The sequence below is a fragment of the Hemibagrus wyckioides genome, linkage group LG20 (assembly GCF_019097595.1).
Source record: "Hemibagrus wyckioides isolate EC202008001 linkage group LG20, SWU_Hwy_1.0, whole genome shotgun sequence".
Taxonomy (NCBI): Eukaryota; Metazoa; Chordata; class Actinopteri; order Siluriformes; family Bagridae; genus Hemibagrus; species Hemibagrus wyckioides.
In genome coordinates, this window is record NC_080729.1 from 3,872,494 (window position 1) to 3,891,770 (window position 19,277).

The 19,277-nt window shown below is 39.0% G+C and overlaps 1 protein-coding gene across 2 annotated transcripts in view; it reads left to right on the plus strand.

Moving 5' to 3' along the window:
* LOC131371124 (nuclear factor of activated T-cells, cytoplasmic 1-like) overlaps nucleotides 1-19,277 on the plus strand; it is a 61,202-nt gene that overhangs the window by 18,759 nt on the left and 23,166 nt on the right. For both annotated transcript variants that reach the window (XM_058418909.1, XM_058418910.1), the window contains exons 5-8: nucleotides 2,139-2,311; nucleotides 3,866-4,006; nucleotides 14,443-14,498; nucleotides 17,117-17,249. In XM_058418909.1, coding sequence (XP_058274892.1) covers nucleotides 2,139-2,311; nucleotides 3,866-4,006; nucleotides 14,443-14,498; nucleotides 17,117-17,249 — 503 coding nt within the window. The remainder of the gene's footprint in view (nucleotides 1-2,138; nucleotides 2,312-3,865; nucleotides 4,007-14,442; nucleotides 14,499-17,116; nucleotides 17,250-19,277) is intronic.

Below are 19,277 nucleotides of genomic sequence, written 5' to 3' on the forward strand. Positions count from 1 at the left end.
TTCTCCACAGCTCCACTGACTTTTGTTCCAGCAGCTTCGGAGTAAGAGAAATAAGGCAACGGACCCAGACATTACATAACCTCCCTCACCTTCAAATGTCTCTCTTTTTGTTGTTTTCTATGGTAATACACCACTTGTCGAAGTTTATTGGCAAAACAAAATGGTTTCAAGCGAATACAAACCCCCACCCATTACCAGCTTCATTTGTAAAAAATTTGGCCAAGCTGGATAAAACCTCAAGTGGTAATCCAAACTCTCATTTTTACTCAGAAAACCAGATTATCTGAGGTGGAAGTGTCATGAACAAATCGAACGGTTAACTAAATTACAGGAGGAGATTGAAGATAGCAGCAGACGTTCTTCCATGTCCTGATGACCTGATAAGCCTTGGCTAGGTTGTCTGCTGAAACGTCGGAGCAGTGAGGGGGTTTTCTCCGGTCCAATCTCAGACAGGAAGGTGTGGGCTGAGGACCTTTTTCATTTAAAGGCCAGGTTTTGTGGAGGCTGGCTGATGTGGTCTTTCCATGCATAAGCAGGCTGTTGATAAGACAGAAGACAGTGCTTTTTCTCAGAGATCCAGTTCTGTTTCTTCCTCTCTCTCTTTCTCGTTGTTCAGGAGACCTGTGTTACCCAAGTCAGGTCCGTAAGGGCCACAACACTACACAGATTCAATTCATGAAGGCATGTAAGTGTAAGGAAAACAGAGCAGAGCAGCAGTGCACCTATTCAGTCTGGATTTTTAACACAATGTCAGACTCATGTAGTCTTCGGTATTGATTTTTTTTTTTTCAAGATTATGGACTAAAAATGTGAAAACAAGCTGTGTTTGTATCCTGTGGGAGGTTCCAGGGTGCCTCGATCCATCCAGTGAGTGTGCAAGGTGGAAAGTAAAGTGTGTACCTAATTGGGCCATGTCCACTGTCGAAGCAAATGAGGTCATTCTTTTCCCATCATTTCCCTTGTTTCTTAATTATATTGCTAAGAGAAGTATTAACAGCGGAAAGAGCCTAACAATGATTAGGACACCAGGCACTTTTAACCCTGGTTTCAGGGAAATGTCTGTCAGCCCACACTGATGGTCTTTGCATCTTGCTGCCCTTTATAGACCATTATAGAAAAGAGCTATAACTGACGAATTAAAATATATGATCTCTACTCATTTGTATGATTCAATTGCCCGTGTTACAGAGCTCTCATAATATATTTCACTCAGAATTTGTTTTGCCTGAGATTGACATCAGATACTAATAGTTATGTGCTTATTGTGGTATTTTCTCTGTATTCAAATTGTAACTGGCTGAAGTGAGGGAAAATAGATTTGTGTAAAATTTTGACATTTACCATGTTCCAGAAACTTGGCCTGAAACTCAGATATAAAATAATTGGAATCCCAAGCCATATCCCATATGTATTCTCTGCTTTATTTTTTATCAGCCTAGCTTTAGTTTTATTTAGTTTTTTTTTTTTTTATGCCAGCTTGAAACATGAGACTTTTTTCCACACAAATGTCCCATTAATGAAAAAAATATCCAGAGAGAGAAAGAGACTAGGCATGCAAGAGAATGAAATGAAATAGTGAGAAGGTTCCTGCCTCTAAATGTGGCATTAGTTAGCAGAATTGAAGCTGTATAAGTTTCTAGTGGTAGTTCTGTTGAACCAGGCTGGATTAAGATGCTTGACCAGCTGGGAGAAAGCGTTTGGTGCCCAACGTGCTTCTCCTCTGGAAACCCGTAGCCACCAGAGATCCCCCACTCCATGGACACTAGGGAGGCAATTAAGCTTGGGGAGGGAAGTCCCTCTTCCAGAGTGTCAGAGTACCAAGTGGGATAAAGACGTTGAACTGTTATGCATCACCCTTACAAAGCCTAGCATTGTCGAAGTTAGCGTTGATGTCATTGCTAGTCATGACAAACAGCCAATACATGCATTGGTTCCATCACTTTTGTCCAAAATGAGCCATAAAACTCACAAAATCCACTTAGTTTGGGATCAATAAAAATTTCAGTGCTCATTTTTGTTACATTTGTAAGTTCAGTGGTTTGAATGATTGGTCCACATCCCATTCTTATTCTTTCCGCATGAGTAAAGGCTTTTATTAAGGAAACATTTAATGATCTTACACTTCTTCCACGCTGCAGAATCGACTGTGCTGGAATCCTGAAGCTCCGAAACTCCGACATTGAGCTGAGGAAGGGTGAGACGGACATCGGCCGCAAAAACACTCGAGTCCGAATGGTGTTCCGCGTCCACATCAACCAGCCCAACGGCAGGACCGTGTCTCTACAGGTCGCATCCAACCCCATAGAGTGCTGTAAGTACACACACACACACACACACACACACACAGATAGCCAAACAACACGACAGCACAGGCATCAGTTCAGTTCTGACATTGGAAGAAGGTGCTCTTATATTGGAAAATTCAAAGACAAGATCATTAAAATATTGATCAATTCCATGCAATTTGATTTATATAGCACTTAGACAATAGACATTGACACAAAGCAGCTTGATAGAAATTTAGATGTAGATCTAGATGCCTAATGGACAAAGCAGAGGTGACAGCGATGAGGAAAAAAACCTCCTCTGAGATGACATGATGAAAAACACTTGAGAAGAACCAGGCTCAAAAGTGGTATTATAAATCATTACAGTTATAAAGTTAAAGAATAACAAAAGTAGTTACAGAATGAAAAATGCAGAAAGAATGCTTAATGTGATGAAGAGTTCTATCATGAGGACAAAATCATATATATTTATGAGTACAGCAGCATTTATCGTATCCAGGTGAAATTATCTACTGAAGCACAACAGATGCATTGAAGATTTTGGGCATAGATTGTTTTTTTAAGTGCAAATATTTATGGTAAACACATGAGCTTAAAAATGAGTCAGCAACTCATTAAAAGATTTACAGTATAACAGCTGTTAGCTCAGTTTTTAGCTATTTACACTGGGCCACTGAAGGTCATTTTCCAGATGCAAAGATCACTCTTAAACACGTTGTGATTAGAGAAACTGGAATTGTCCAGTTTTCGAGAGTGTGCCTTGTTTAAAAATCATGATGTTATTCACTTCTCTTTGCCATTCCCATAAATCTGCCCCAGTGTAATAAGCTTCCTCTACATTCAGGGCAAACAGATGGGCTACACTCTGCTCTCTTTTGTCACTTATTAAAATTTCTTACAAGACTGGGATTAATATGCCAAGATCCTGATAACAAACCAGTAAACCGAATTTGATGCTATGTATTCTGGCTGAGAAAACGCTCAGTATAACCAAAATGGCCTTGAGCTTTGGCATGAAAAAAATTAACAGCAAGCTGGTGCTTAAGTAATCACTGAAACGAGTTTGTTGATGAGGATGAAGAAACAAACCATGCTGCTTAACGGGCAAATAGCATCTATAAACATATCAATACAAGAAATGTGTTCCTGATAGATCCTTTTTAGTCAAAGCTAAAGCACTGAGTTATGTATGGCTCGAAACGGATCAATTATTCCAACAGTGGAAAAATGCTAACACTGGTTACTTAGCTGAGCCTACAAGCTACAAGTTAGCCCACTATTAAAGCTACATTGCTAGTTACAGTATACAGCACTGATTCTTCCACCTGTCACTTGGAAACTCCCCCAAGCACTGGGGTAGATTTTAGATTTCTATTTCCATAAATGTTACATATATATTTCTTAGAATTGAGAAAGACATATCGTACGACAAATACAGTAGACACTGAGTTTACTAGCCAGTGAAAAAACAGACATAAAGGTCTTGGAAGAGAAGTTTCTGGACTCTCAGGGACAGATGGAGATCAGGTTCAGAGAGGTCTGATGCTTCTTAGTGATTCGTGTTTGTTCTCCTGCAGCCCAGCGCTCAGCACAGGAGCTGCCTTTGGTGGAGAAGCAGAGTCTGGACAGCTACCCAGCATCAGGAGGTAAAAGGATGCTCCTCAGTGGCCATAACTTCCTGCCCGAATCTAAAGTCATGTTCGTGGAGAAGGCCCAAGGTAAGCCTAAGCTGGTGTTTTCTCATTCCGCCTTTTTAATTTCCCTCCCATTTGCTTCCTCACTTGCCCTCGTTTTTTTATTACCATCCCCTCTCCTTGCCTCTCTCCTTCTGCTCCTTCGGTCTGTCCTTCCGTCAAAATAGAGCGTGGCCTGCCAGGCGGCCCATGTGGTGTGCATTAGGACGCTATATTTTTAAACCAAAACGTATTTACATTTGCACAAGTTTCCATTGCCTGTTCTCTGACGTTCAGCCGCAAGTTGAGGAATGAATCACAAACGGGGCATGTGCAATCTCTCTCTCTCTCTCTCTCTCTCTCTCTCTCCCTCTCCCTCTCCTCTCCACTCTCTTTCAGTCTTGCAGACTCATTTTCTCCCTCACCAGCCCTTTCCCCCATTTTCCTCCATCTTTCTGTCTCCATAAAAATAATAGATCTCTCTATTATTTCAGTCACCTCATCTGTCTGCTGGAATTTATTTGTCAAACATATGCTGTCTGGGTGGAAAAGCGCAACAAGATGTTGATATTCGAGGGCTACAAGTCGTTTCCTTGATTGCGTTTGGAAACCTGTTGGCGAGGCCTAAACCACCGATTTCTATACACACGATGATGAGAAGAAAGATAAGATGTCTTCCGCCACCTGTGATTACACACAGATTTCGATATGAATCTGTAGTGCTCCTGATTTTTAATGCTTTTCTTGATCACACACTTATTGTTTCTGTCATTTATAAATCTCAGCTCGTTTTAGTCAGTGCATTTTTAATGTCTGTCAGTGCAGAGGAGGTTGAAACACAACATTAGCAATTAAACATAGCTTTTCTAGGCTCAGCGGCTCAGCCTGAGCGATTCCCTCTGGCCGGAGTTTCAGAATCGCACTTCAGGACAGAACTGCTGGAACGTCAGCGTGAAAAAAAAATCACTTCGAAAAACCATTGTGTGGTGTTTTACCTTGTTTTCCTTGGCATCTCTCGCCTCAGGCTTTTCCCCAAGAATATGAATGCGTCTGCTGTTCCTCTCTCGGCGGGGTCTCCACTGTCTAGGGGTAAACTCTTTACTTCACTTGGCCTGCTGCCGGCCCCTAAGAGAGGAGTTGTGCTGAAGCGTCACATTAAACACTAATGAATTAAGATGGATGGAAATCTAGAAACAATGATCTTTCCTGAAAGAAGATGGATACCTACCATAGGTCCAATCTGTCCCAGAACGTTGGTTTAGCACAGCAACATTCAGAGACATTTGGGAAAACTGACTGCCAGAGATTTGGCAAATGCTTTTAATAATGTGTAGTCAGTAGTGGTGGTGTCTCCATCTGTTTTTTTTATGCTAATTTTAAACGTGTGTATTGTAAAAACCTGAAGGGGAAAAAAAGTGTTTCAACACTGGTGTTTGGATGAACAGAAAATATATGAGCAATAGATGAGAAAAGATTACTCTATGCCCAAACCTGGGACTTATACTACAGCACAGTTTGAGAGAAATGGGATGAGAGATGAGATGGATTTATCTGTGAGATAAATATATGGACTAAAATAGTGGAGTAGGAAGTACTGGATACTGTTGCATTGTGGAATCTGATGGCTGATGGTACAAGACTCCCCCGAATGTTTTGAGACACGTGGCTGGATTGTTCGAGTATTATTCCTGGACGCTATGGATACTTTTTTACAGAGTTTTCAAATAGCAATTAAAATAAACTCTTCAAAACCCATGAGGAACCCTTTTCAAAAAGTGTAAAACTGACCTCTCTTTTTCCTGATTTGGAAAGACATAGTCATTTTCTTAGACTCTGATTCTTTAGCTGAAGAACTAAATTGAATGGTAGCATTAACAATAATCCGGTAGCATGTGGTTTAGGATGTACTCCATGACCGCTTTTGACGTGCAACGGTTTATAGTTTTTCTTTTGACATCTTATTTGAAAAATTCATTGAAGCATTTGGATAGAAGCCTAAAACTATCAAGTTTGTGGGTTTCTTTTCTGGAAAGAGAAATTCCCTATCCTGGTAGGGGCTTCCACAACATGTATATATATATATATATATATATATATATATATACACAAAAATATATATTTATATACAAATACGCACATATGTGCAGAGGCCCGAAGCGGCCATTAAACACAAGCACCTCATCCGCTCTGACATGTCAGGCATCAGCCTCAGAGTGAGCTGTTTATGCAGCAACAGGCTGTGCATGCAAATTCAGCTCTGATTGGAGTGGAAAGAGAGGGAATCCCCAAGAGAGGGAAGCCCTCCCTCTGTCCTCCTTTCACTTCTCCCACTCTCTCTCTCTCTCTCTCTCTCTCTCTCTCACTCTCTCTTCTCTTTTCCTAGGCTGACCGTTTAACACACTGACGCGGCGTGTGCTGTTTTTGTGCAGCCCACAGCACTTTGCTGGTCTGTTATTGTCATCGCAGGCCGTTTGTTTTCTCTTTTTGCAGCCTCCTTGTCAGAATTCCTAACAATCCTGTCTGGTCAACATGGCTGAATATTTGTCTTCCTATCTCTCTGTATCTCTAAAGCAAACTTCTCAACATTTAGAAATTAGCCTAAATCCATGAAGAGAGAGAGAGAGAGAGAGAGAGAGAGACAGACAGAAAGACAGAAAGAGCGAGAAAACAGAAGAAGAAGACACGTTAAAGTTTATTGTAGTAATTAAAAAGTCAAACACAAATGAACTGTCAAATACTAAAACTCACGCGAATGCCTTTTAATACCATGAAAAACGCACGCTTTCTAACCGCAGCATTAAAGCTGAGGAGCAGCACCGGCTTTCCAAAATGGATGCCAATAAACACCTTCTTCAAATTTCCAGCCTTTAAATAGCAACAGATGGCTTTCTTCACTTGCACATCACATCAGGCGTATTATAGAAAAACAAAAGGTTCTCTCCTCCACATTGAAGGTAACGCTAAAGTAGAAGCTTTCGAAGTAATAGAAGCTTTATTTTCTTTAGTGCTTAAAGGTTTCTTCCAGGTGTTGAGCCAATCAGAATGTAATATGCAAATGCATTTTCGCTCGCCTAAATTTCGACGCATCATTAATAAAGAGAGTTCATCTTTAAAAAGAAGGGAAAGAAGCGGAGATTCCAGGGGCTGTCAGTTCTCACTGGCGAGTTCAGCTGTCAATCATTCCAGCATTTTTGAATTGGAAGGTTTGCCAGGAAAACAGGCGATATGGAAACTTCGGGATATTTGTTCGATCTTTTTATGGTGTACGTTCTTGCATGCTTTGTTGCTCATTAGAGTTGATTTTGTGTGGAACTGACACACAGGCAATTTATTACTCATTTAAAAAAGGTCTGCTCATTGTAGTTGAGCTATTTAAGCTTTAAATGCAGAGCTTGGGTCCTTCGTCTATTTTGAATGCAGGCCGTGTGTGTGTGTGTGTGTGTGTAGTACCTAATCTAAATATAGCCTGCTTTTCATGTGTTTTCTTGTTTACGTGTGTGTGTGTGTGTGTGGCTAGCCTGCAGGCGTGTTTGTGTCTTAAACAGGAAGTGTTTTCAGTGTCTCAGCTGTGAGGGATTCCCTTCAGAGGGATCAAATAGGAACAGACCAATCTTTCAGGAATACACACACACACACACAGACACACACAGCTCTAACGATACTCAATACTCAGTTTGGCCCAGAATATTCATGTGCCAATCATGTTAAGGTAGGATTTGTGCCCCGTGATAAGGTCTGTATTCCAGAATCCCTTATTTTGGAAAAGCGCTCTGCAGCGTGTCTTTTCACCCGCCATAATTTTGTTGACCAGAACCAAAAGTGTGTGATTTTTTTTTTCCTGTGCTTGTAACTTTATGTTTCCAGGGTGAGGTTGACATTTGCATGGAAATGCACTTTGTTATTTGAGAGTGTGTGTGATTGTGTGTGTGATTGTGTGGTCATTTGTGTTCCTGTGGGTCTGTAAGAAAAAGCTGAAGAGTTTCCCCTCCGTTTTGGCAGGGCTACTCGTAGGCATACCTGGCACACCTCGTGGAGTGTGTGTGTCTGTGTGTGTGTGTGTGTGTGTGTGTGCTGGGGAAAGCCTCTCTCTGACTCAGAGGGGAGGGAATTCCCTTGTGGCCGTGATGCGTTTTACATCTGGTCCGATTGGAGCTGTGCCTGGATCCTGCATACACCACTGGAATTTCTATGTCTGTCTTTCTCTCTGTCTCTATCTCTCTCTCTCTCCTTCTGTCTGTCTCTCTCTCCCCCTCTGTCTGTATGTATGCCTCTCATTGCTATCTCTGTCTATCCATCTCTCCTGCTCCTCTGCCTGTCTCACTTTCTCTGCTGTCACTCTCTTTCCCTGCCTGTCTCTTTCTCCCTCTCTCTGTCTATCCATCTCTCCTCCTCCTTCGCCTTTCTCACTTTCTCTGCTGTCTCTCTTTCCATGCCTGTCCTTTCTCCCTCTCGCTGTCTGTCTCTCCTCCTCCTCCTCTGCCTGTCTCATGTTCTCTGCTGTCTCTCACTCCAGCCTGTCCCTTTCTCCCTCTTTCTGTCTATCCATCTCTCATCCTCCTCCTCCGCTTGTCTAACTTTCTCTGCTGTCTCTCTCCCCCTGTCTTACTCTTTTTCACTCTCTCTGTCTATCCATCTCTCCTCTCTCCTTCTGCCTGTCTCTTTTAGCATTATATCGGCCTGTCTCTCTCTTTTCCCTCTATCTCTATCTACCAGTCAGTCAATCATTCTTTCTCTTTCCATTTATCAGTTTATCTCTCATTCTGTCTAGATCTCCCTCCATTTGTCAGTCCATTCCTCTCTCTCCCTCAGTCCATTCCTCCCTCCCTCCCTCCCTGTCTGTCTGTCTCTCTCTCTCTCTCCCTCTGTCTTTTTTTCTTCATTCTTTCTCTCCCTTTCCCTCTTTCTGGTTGTCTCTCCCCCTCCACTGTCTGTCTGTCCTTCCATCTGTCTCTACTCTCTCTGTATATCACTCATTCCTTTTGTTTTTCTCTTTATGCCTCTCTGGCCTCTCTCTCTCCTTTACTCTTGATCTATTTCTCAGTTCATTGTCCATCTTTCTCTTTAACCCCTCTGACTCTCTCACTCTTCGGGTCTTTCTCTTCTCTCCGTACGCACAGACATCAGCAAGCTGAAGGGAAATGAGCAGACAGACCTAGCGAAAAGGATTTGAAAGGATTTCAAATAAAAATTTTGATCGATACTTCAAAATGTTTATATATTCACCGCTTATGCTATTAGCTAGCTGGCTAACAAATAAATCTGACAGGAATTCTAGGACACGTTTTTTAAAAGGTCAAAATCTTCCCTGCTAATGCTAGCTATGTGATTTCTAGCATTTCTGACTGGATTTGTAATACAATTTTTTAAGTCATCGCTTCTGACTAACAGAAGCTAATTTTGCTTTTTCAATCATTCAGAAATGATCCTATTCACTGCCGACACTGGTTACCTAGCTAACCAGTGCTAACATGACAGGATTTAAGAGAAATCTTATAAATGTCTACAATATTTACAGCTTACATTAGCTAGTCATTTAGAAGTCATTCATAAACACTTGTATTAAATGCTAACAGCTAAAGAAATAGCTGTGCCAGGACTTTAGAGAAGGATTTTATTGTATGTACAGCTAATGATAGCTAGCAGACTAGCGTAAGGTTACGTGTTTTAAGAATGTTTCCGATAATGCTCATATTCACTGCTAAGATTTTAAAGAATATTTTCGACACATTATTATAAAAGTTGACAATATTTACAGCGTACACTAGCTAGCATGCTAACATAGGTTACTTTTTAACATAGGTTACTTTGCTATTCATTAATGCTCATCACTGCTAACCCTAGTTAGCTAGCTAAAATGAGGTAAACTGACTGGATTTCATGGAATATTGTTGGCAATATTCGCAGCTTACAATACCTAGCATGCTAACATAGGCTAATTTGACTGTGTAAGCTCTTCATTAATGCTCATATTTACTACTAACCTTAGTCATCTAGCTAAAATAAGGAAAACTGACAGGATTTGAAAGGATATTTTTGACACATTATTATAAAAGTTGACATGATTCACAGCTTACGCTAGCTAGCATGCTAACATCGGTTAATTTGACTTTGTACATTATTCCTGAATGCTGATATTCACTGCTAACAATGGTCAGCCTGCTAGAATGAGGTAAACTGGCTGGATGTCATGGGATATTGTTGACAATATTCACAGCATGCACTAGCCAGCATGCTAAGATAGGTTCATTTGACTTAGTAAGCTATTGATTAATGCTCATATTCACTGCTAGTCCTAGTCAGCTAGCTAAAATGAGGTAAACTGACAGGATTTCGTGGAATAATTTTGACACATTATTAGAAAAATTGACAATATCCACAGCTTACACTAGCTATCATGCTAACATAGCTTAATTTGACTTTGTACATGAGTGAAACTGACAGGATATTTAACCCACAATTACAAATCTTCACAGTTAACACTTACAGTTAGCTGAATGAGACGAGCGTATGGGACAGACTGTTTGACAGGATGTAGAGTATAATGAAAAAATAGCTGAGCAACAAAAGCTAATTAAACACTTAGATTCGCTCTGAACTAGCTAGCATGAGCTAACCTGGCAGGATTTCTGACAGAATGTTGACCTATTAGCTGATCTAACTTTGTTTTCTTTTTCTGTCTTTCTTTTTTATGAGTGCAATATGAAGTGTGTGTGAATCATGTAAGGACATGAATGTAGCTGCTCTATCTATCTTCCATGAGTGCTGGGTGGTGTGTGTGTGTGTGTGTGCTTCTGTAAACCACTATGTGTTGTATCTCTGGAAGGAGTTTGATAATCATGGTGATTTGTCTATAACCTCTCTGACTGATGAAAGAGCATTGAGGTGTGTGTGTGTGTGTGTGTGTGTGTGTGTGTGGGCGTGTGGCTTGGGGATGTCAGAGCAGCGTGGGCAGGAACAGAAGCATTTTTACAGATGTTGCAGGGAGTGCATGGAAAGTTTTGCGGTTATCAGTCCTACGGCTCTCTCTGACATGAAAAGGTATGCCACATATGTGGCTCTCACCCAACTCATCTGCTGCACCAAAAAAAAACAAAAAAACAAAGAGCAGGAAAAGGACGATTAAGACCTCTCCTCTTTTAGTTTGTCGTTTTATCCTGTGGAGCAATTTTCCTGGCTACGGGGGCCCCCGTAAAAACGGCTGTGTTTAATTTTGGTGCCCGCCGATTGGAGACAGATATTAGGAGAGTGAAAGACAGAGACAGGATGGGGAAGTGAGGGTAAAAGAGAGAGAGAGAGAGAGAGAGAGAGACAGGATGAGGGGGGAGAGGAAGGTAAAGGTGAGGCATAATAGTCTGTTGTAAAAGTCTTGCTGTATTAAAAATAATAGTGTTTTATTTTGTCCGTAACTTTAGTTGTACACACACACACACACATGCACACACACACACACACACATGCTTTTCTGTACTCAATATGAAATATGCATCACAACCAATCTAGTTCTGATCTGGTTTTGTACACAAGTTAAAAATTGCATTTAGAAATTGCAATCATCGAAATGAAATTCTAAAATTCTAAATAAAAAAAAAACTAAAATAACAAAAAACAAATTAAAAAAAAGTCAATAAAAAGACACACTTCTGGTTTTTATTTTATGTTGTATTTTTTTTTTTTATCGTTTCTTAAAATCAAATTGTTAAATTAAAATAAAAGAAAAGAATCTTTTTTTGTCCTTTTTGGCAGAATTCTCGGATTGTTTTGGTTAAAGATGAATGACAAAGGCAAGAAGTCGAATCAAAGTAAAAATAGAATGTTTTTCATCACTTTTTGGCAGAATTTCTTTGGTGAGAGAAATGTCTTAAAGTCAAAAGGGGTCGAAGTAAAAAAGATAAATGTTTTGTTTGTTTTTTTGCCAGAATTCTTCTATAGCAACAGCTTTTACAAAATATCACAAAAATATCATGAAAATCAATATTATTTAAAATATTACAACATATTTTTTTTTCCATATTATCCATCCATCTGTCATAAATTCATGACATAATTTACAGAAAAAAAAGAAAAAAAAATACTTTAAAAAATTAATAAATAAAAAAATAATATACTTTTCCTGCATATAAATGTGCACTTCTTTAAAAAAAAATTGATTTTTTTTATTTTTTTGCAAACACATCAATATTAATAGGTAGTTTCACTTTTCTTTAATCTTTCTATTATTCCTTTACATGTACCAGACCTCACGGAACAAACGGAATTGATTTATGGTCCATAAACACAGCGTTCACATGATGGATGTCTGGTCTGCAGTTTAACTGTTGATTAAGGAACACCAGCTTTATTATAGTGTCGTGTTACGGTAATTATCGTTATCATATCGCCGCTTCTTTAGCTTGGACAGTTTACACGAGCATGCCACGTCTTGACGCCGGTTTGCGCGTCGAAGAAGAGGATTTTTCTGGAAAGCTCGTATGTGTAGATAAACATCTGTTCAGAGTCTTGTTCAGTACAGACTATTACAGTGCATTATCATTTAGAACACTAATAACGATGGTAACTCTAACTCTCTACTGCAGACACACACACACAAAAAAAGAAGTCATACGATCTTTTATTGATATTGATATAGTTTTCATCAAAACAATAATCTTTATTGGTTGATTAATGCAATGATATATAATACAGACTGATCTAAATGCATCGGTATTGTAACTTAATATTCCAGTAGAACTACTTTAAATGCAATTGAGTTGAATTGAGAGAGAGAGAGAGAGAGAGAGGAGGATTGTGAATGAAGGAAAGAGACAATAAGGGAGGAGTGAGGGATGAGGGAGCAGCACCTGAAAAACATGTTTACCAGCAATGGACTTAAGGGGATGTCTAAGGTTTCCCCGCTGGAGGAGACAGAGGAGTGAGATTCCCCCATGATGCAGTGCTGTTAAAGGAATACTGCCCTGTCCAAAAATCCAACACTGAGGAACGGAGAATTGGCGAGACCTGACAGCGCTGCGCACTCGGGATCACGTCTCCCACTCGCTGCTCCGATTCCATTTCATTCATTCTTTTGTTTACGTATCCGTATTTGGTTAAAGTGTTTTATTAATAGATGAATATCTGTCTTTCAGCATATACCGAGCACTTTCACACATGCAGGGCTGTAGATCTTTCTTCACCCTGACATCCAACACACACACACACACACACACTTCGTCAGGAGCTGATAGGACTAAAAATCTGCCTGAGATTTGCTCTTGAGAGAGAATTTGATGAGAAGAACAGATCAGTGGAAAAGCATACGCTGGCCCACTTTTAGTCTGACTCAGACACCGTCAGTGTACTGATAATGAAAGTTTAACCACATCCTCTAAACTCCATATGCAAGCTTGCTGTATAGAATATTCCTGATCATCATACACTCTGCTCACATCCACTTCAGAGAATAAATTGGCGCGGTTAATAGAAGTAACTATACCGATCAACAGAAACGTGCGTCTCCTATTTTTATCGTTAGTAATCAGCACTAACGCAAAATCATCGTTCAGGGTTTGACTCGAAACTTCACAGAATATGACTGCTTGGAAAAAAGTATGCATGCTTATTTTAAAGTCATTCAGACATTCATCACCAGAATTATTGGCACCCTATGAAAACGAGCAATAATTCTTGTGGAAAAGAAACGTTACAGAGCATGATTGAAATTTTCCAAATAATAGCTCAGCTTTTCTCTAACATAAACAATTTCCTCTTCTATCTAAATAATTTTGCAAAGCGTTCGTTTTTCTAAAAGAATTTGACTCTATTTGTGCAACTAATCATCGAAACATTGCTAGCTAGTTTCTTTAGTATTTACCTACAAGCACAAGTGACTTCAGACATCACACAAGATCAGTGTCTACTTTCAAATTGTCACAATCACTACATCTGTGTAATCCTTAGCATCTGAATCGGAGTTCTCTCTCTCTCTCTTATTAGAAGAAAGCTTCTAGGAGTCATATCTATCTATCTATCTATCTATCTATCTATCTATCTATCTATCTATCTATCTATCTATCTATCTATCTATCTATCTATCTATCTATCTATCTATCTATCTATCTCTCTCTCTCCCTTAGTAGAAGAAAGCTTCTAGTAGGCATATCTATCTATCTATCTATCTATCTATCTATCTATCTATCTATCTATCTATCTATCTATCTATCTATCTATCTCATTTGTGTCTTTCTTTCTTTCTTTCTTTCTCTTTCTTTCTCTCTCTCTCATTAGAAGAAAATTAGAAGGTAATTTTTTAACATCTGATTGCTTTGCTATCTATCTATCTATCTTCTTCTAGATCTTCTATCTATCGATATTTCTCATGTATATATTCTACAAGTTAATTGTTCTTATATATATATATATATATATATATATATAAACTTAGAAGGAAATTTATTGCTAACATTTTTTTCTTTGCTAAATAATTTGGTGCTTTTTTATATTTCCAGATGGACACCATGTCTGGGAGACAGAAGCCAATGTGGACAAAGAGTCTCGCAAATCTGTAAGTAGAGATATGGATGGATGGATGGATGGATGGACGGACGGACGGACGGACGGACAGACAGATAGATAGATAGATAGATAGATAGATAGATAGATAGATAGATAGATAGATAGACGTACTGTAATGACCCTCTAGAAGTGATATTTATATAATCACCTGCAGCCGTATTCATCTGATTCTCGTCCTGCGATATGATCGTTTTCTCTCCTTATAATTAGCTTATCTTTTTTTTTATCGAAGGATTCAAGGCATTATTTTAAGATATGAATTTGAGACATTATTTTGCTGATGCAAGGTTTAGCTGTACACACTCTCCCTGCTTCCGGCTTCTGGATTCGACACACTCCGGCTCTCTGATGTAACCTTTGCTCATTTATTACTCGGCGTAAAAGAGGCGGCTGATTAGCTTGTGCAATACTAAGTGATCTTTTCAAGCAATTTGCAAAGTCTCTGGTCTCACCTCAGTGACTCAAATTACTGCTTATTGTGTCCCGTTTTTCCACTACATACATACTAACACCCCCCCACCATCACCCTCCCATCCCTCCAGCACACACACAAACATACACACACACACACACACACACACACACTGTCATCATCTTCATCTGCTGCTGCACAAACAAAAATAGGTCTGATTAAGACGTTTATTCGTTCTTTTCATCGCCTCTATTTACTAAAGTCCAAAAAGGAATCTTTACCGCGAGCATTATGTTAAACGCACCGCTGACTTTTGTTTTGTTCATAACACACGCTTAAAGTGTTGCTTCTAATTACACAATAAACACACATTGTGTTTTGTGCGAAGGAAATAACCTACAAATAAACCGCTCCACAACTTGGTTATATTTACGCTCAGAAAACAGACAGAGCGACGTGCTCTAATTAGCTTTTTATTGCTTTTATGCTAATTCCTGTCCCGAAAGGTTGGTTTTGTCTGAAATTAAAACAGGGCAAAGACATAATATCACAATACATCTTCCAGATCCACAATTATACAGTGTTTTGTTTTGTTTTGTATTGTGAGGTTTTGGTAACCAACGAAACAACACTAGAACACTTGATATTAATATCACGAATGTAATCTTGCTTATCGCCGATCCCAGGGTTTCATTTTTATGAGTCCAAAAACATCTTTCTGCAAAGCAACGGGCACTCTTTGCTCTTGTAGGACTCTTGTACGCCAACTCGAATGCTTGTTTTGTCTTTTGTTATTATTGCATGGTTTTGTGCTTCTCAAAGCAAGCCGTTGCATCAGCTAGGCTAATCATGACCCTTCGCCTTAATGCTAATTGGCCTTTAGGGCCAGTTGGTGATAGGACCAGAACTACCCAGTGGAAAAAGACAGTGGGTTTGTGTGTGTGTGTGTGTGTAGTAAAAACTTAAAGACTATTATAACATGCTTGTTTATTGAGAGCCTATGGAAACATGGCCATCTCATTTAGGTTCCCCTGACACTCCTGAGGACACACACACACACACACACACATACCTCAGTCCATGGCTATGGCCACATCCTGCTGCCCCGTACTGTTAAAAGAGTGCAGAGCATGAAGCATTTCTTCCACTCCATCCGTCCATCATGACTCAGACAGCTGCTGATATCATCGCTTCTCCATCATTATATACACAGAGCGATGAAACATCTCACAACCATCATGCAAAGACTACACACCTAATAGTCCTAATACACACACGTTCAACTACAAAGCCAATTATTGTGTGATAAGTGTATGCAAAAAATGCAAAAAGATAAAATGGAGAATTTTTAAAGTTCATTTATTAATTTATTTTATTTTATTTATTTATTTTTTGCTTGTGGACTGATCATTTCATTTCTCTCACCGTCCCTCAGAAACCACTAGCCAAAAAAACAACTTCCCCCTCACATATTTGCCAGGGGAATTCCCCTTTAGCTGCCCATCCTAATACCTTAAAGGTCTTTTAATGATAGCATCATTTGCTAGCTGATTTTTTTTTTTAATCTGATTAGCATGAAAGATTTCAATTCACTTCTCTCCAAGAATTCTGTGCTATTTTATCTTGTTAATTTATTTATTTATTTATTTATTTATTTATTTATTTATTTATTTATTTATTTATTTATTTATTTATTTATTCTGAGAGGATTAGTTACAGCTACACCTTAATACTGAATGTTTTTACCTCAGAAAAAAGTTGGCATCCAGCAGGACTTCCCCTGAATGTCATCAGATTTCTCTAGAATTGACTTAAAACCTATAACAAATCTTAGCTTTTTGCAGAAATGAAGAAGAAAAACAATACCGGAACTACACAGTGTAGTTAGTTATTTACCCTAGCATGCTAGTAATATAATTCGAAGTAGCCTAAAAAACAGTTTGTTTTGCATTTTCAGGGGTTATACTACGATGCATAGTCACCAAATTTGTATCATAAAATAAAAGACGAATGTCTATTTCTTAATTGTGAATGAATTCTGTGTCAGTTTGAGCTCTGGGTTAAAGCAAGAAAGGCTAAGGTTGCTAAAAACAAAAGAAACTGAATCTGCTAATCCTTTTAAGTCATCTTAGGAGGAAGAATTTCTTCACAATTCCTTTTCTAGTTATTAATCACTACATTTTTGTTAATAACAGACTTCTTTGGTGGTGGAAATCCCTCCTTATCGCAACCAGAGGATATCCAGCTCCGTGAACGTTAGCTTTTACGTCTGCAACGGCAAGAGGAAGAGGAGCCAGTATCAGCGCTTCACCTACCTGCCGTGCAACGGTAACTCATCACGCTTCATTTCTACTCTGATTCTTCATTTTTACTGTATTTATTACCTCAGTCATCTACACCAAGCTTTCCAAGACATCTTCTTTCACTTTCGTTTGAGGGATTTTCTTTCTGTTGAAGCAGAAAATTCCGGGAAAACTCTACGTTATTCAATGCGTTTTCTTTTTTAAACAGCACACATTTCAAGAATACAGTGGGTAACACCTGAAAGTTATAGGATACTTTTATTTTTTGGGAGGGGGGGTGAGCATGGATGTGTGTGTATGTGTGTGTGTGTGTGTGACGGTGAAAATGAGAGAGAAGGCCAACAAAGCTTGTCATCACTTCCTGCTGCGCTCGTGTGAATTGCTCCTGCTACCACTTCAAGCACAATTGTGGTTGTTGATGTTTCTCATAAAGAACATCTCACGCACGCTATAGTGTCAGGCATAAAAAAGAAAAAGAACGCACAACACACACACATGCACACACATGAAAGCCACTGAGTGTGAAAACCACCTCTAAAATTAGCTGCACATTCTTTAAAAAGCGGAAGGACGACACAAACAGGCTGCAGTCTGTGGGAGGTATTGAAAATAACCATCACTTTCCATTCATCTGACGTACTATACGTCCTGTAAACACAAATCAAATATGCATGGCAGTGTGCTAACAGATCCCAACATGAAAATTCGATGCTATTCTGATCAAGGCCGGGATCTTATAATTACTCGCAAGCTCACGTTCGTGTTTAGCGACATGTCTGTGTTTAGCTGTACAATGACGAGCTTCGTATCTGAAGGTTACGTGCTTTTCTTGGTGGCTAGCATGGCTTAGCTTGTGCTACTACTTTTACTTTTTAGCCAATGCTGAGACTAATAGCTAAGTTTCCACAGACGTTCAGTGGGTTAGTGGTCGCTCAAGCAGTGACCAAAAGGATCAGGAGTTTTGTGGTTTGACTCCAACTTTCCTATAAAGTGGGATATGCAACGAAATCCTGTTTTATTGTTCTATTCCTGGGTTGATCAGTCATAAAAGTGTGTCTGATTACGTTAACCTTGCATTAACCTTAGCACCAGATTTACTGGACAAATTCATAACTCCAATCCCGAGGTAACAAAAAGGCAATCCAGGACTGTAAACCAGGCAAGCAGGCAAGCTCAAAAGGCCAGGAAACACCACACTATACTATACTATACTTCTACTAATATCTATACTACGCTATTGAGACAAATAAGGATCAGATTTAACAGATTGCACAGTGGCAGATCATGACAGAATGGTGTGTTTCATTCAGTCGTTCTTCTTCAGGTAAAACTTTATCCAGAGTCAGGAATACTGGACACCTCGGATAAGAACAGCAACCCATCACAGAATGTGAGAAACACAAGGATAATGAACCGATCACAAGAAAAAAAAATCCAAACAAACCAGACCAGGGAAAGTGTGACACATTCACACACTAAGTATGACTCTAACCTACTATGCATACTGTATGGCATCAAATATTCTCATCAGCTATCAAACAGGATTTCCTGCCCAAGCACACAGTTGATTGCAAAAGTTTGCACCCTCTCCACCACCCCCGGATTTTTTAAGGGGAAAAAAAGGGCCTGATTTTGTAGATTATCTCTGCAAAAAAAAGTTCATTAATTAATTAATTTATTTATTTATTTATTAAATTTATTTAATCATATATTTATTCATGTATTTATTTATTATTATTTTTTTTATTTATTTATTTTAGCAAAGGGAATAAAATCAGAACTCAGTCCTGTTTTTAGATACAAGTTTAGATCAAGAATCCTTTCAGCTTCATGAATCAAATAAAACTAACTTAATAATATCAGGGTAAATGTTAACATCACATCTTATTGATATAATCCTGAGAGACTAAGGGATTTCCCCTCGCTAATTTATTAACAAGGCGGAAAAACACACCGCAAAAAGACCACACCACGGATTCTTCCATTTATCAGGATTAACTCTTTTAGCCTCTTTTTTTTTTACTTGCTACCTGTTCCATTTAACATCCAGCTC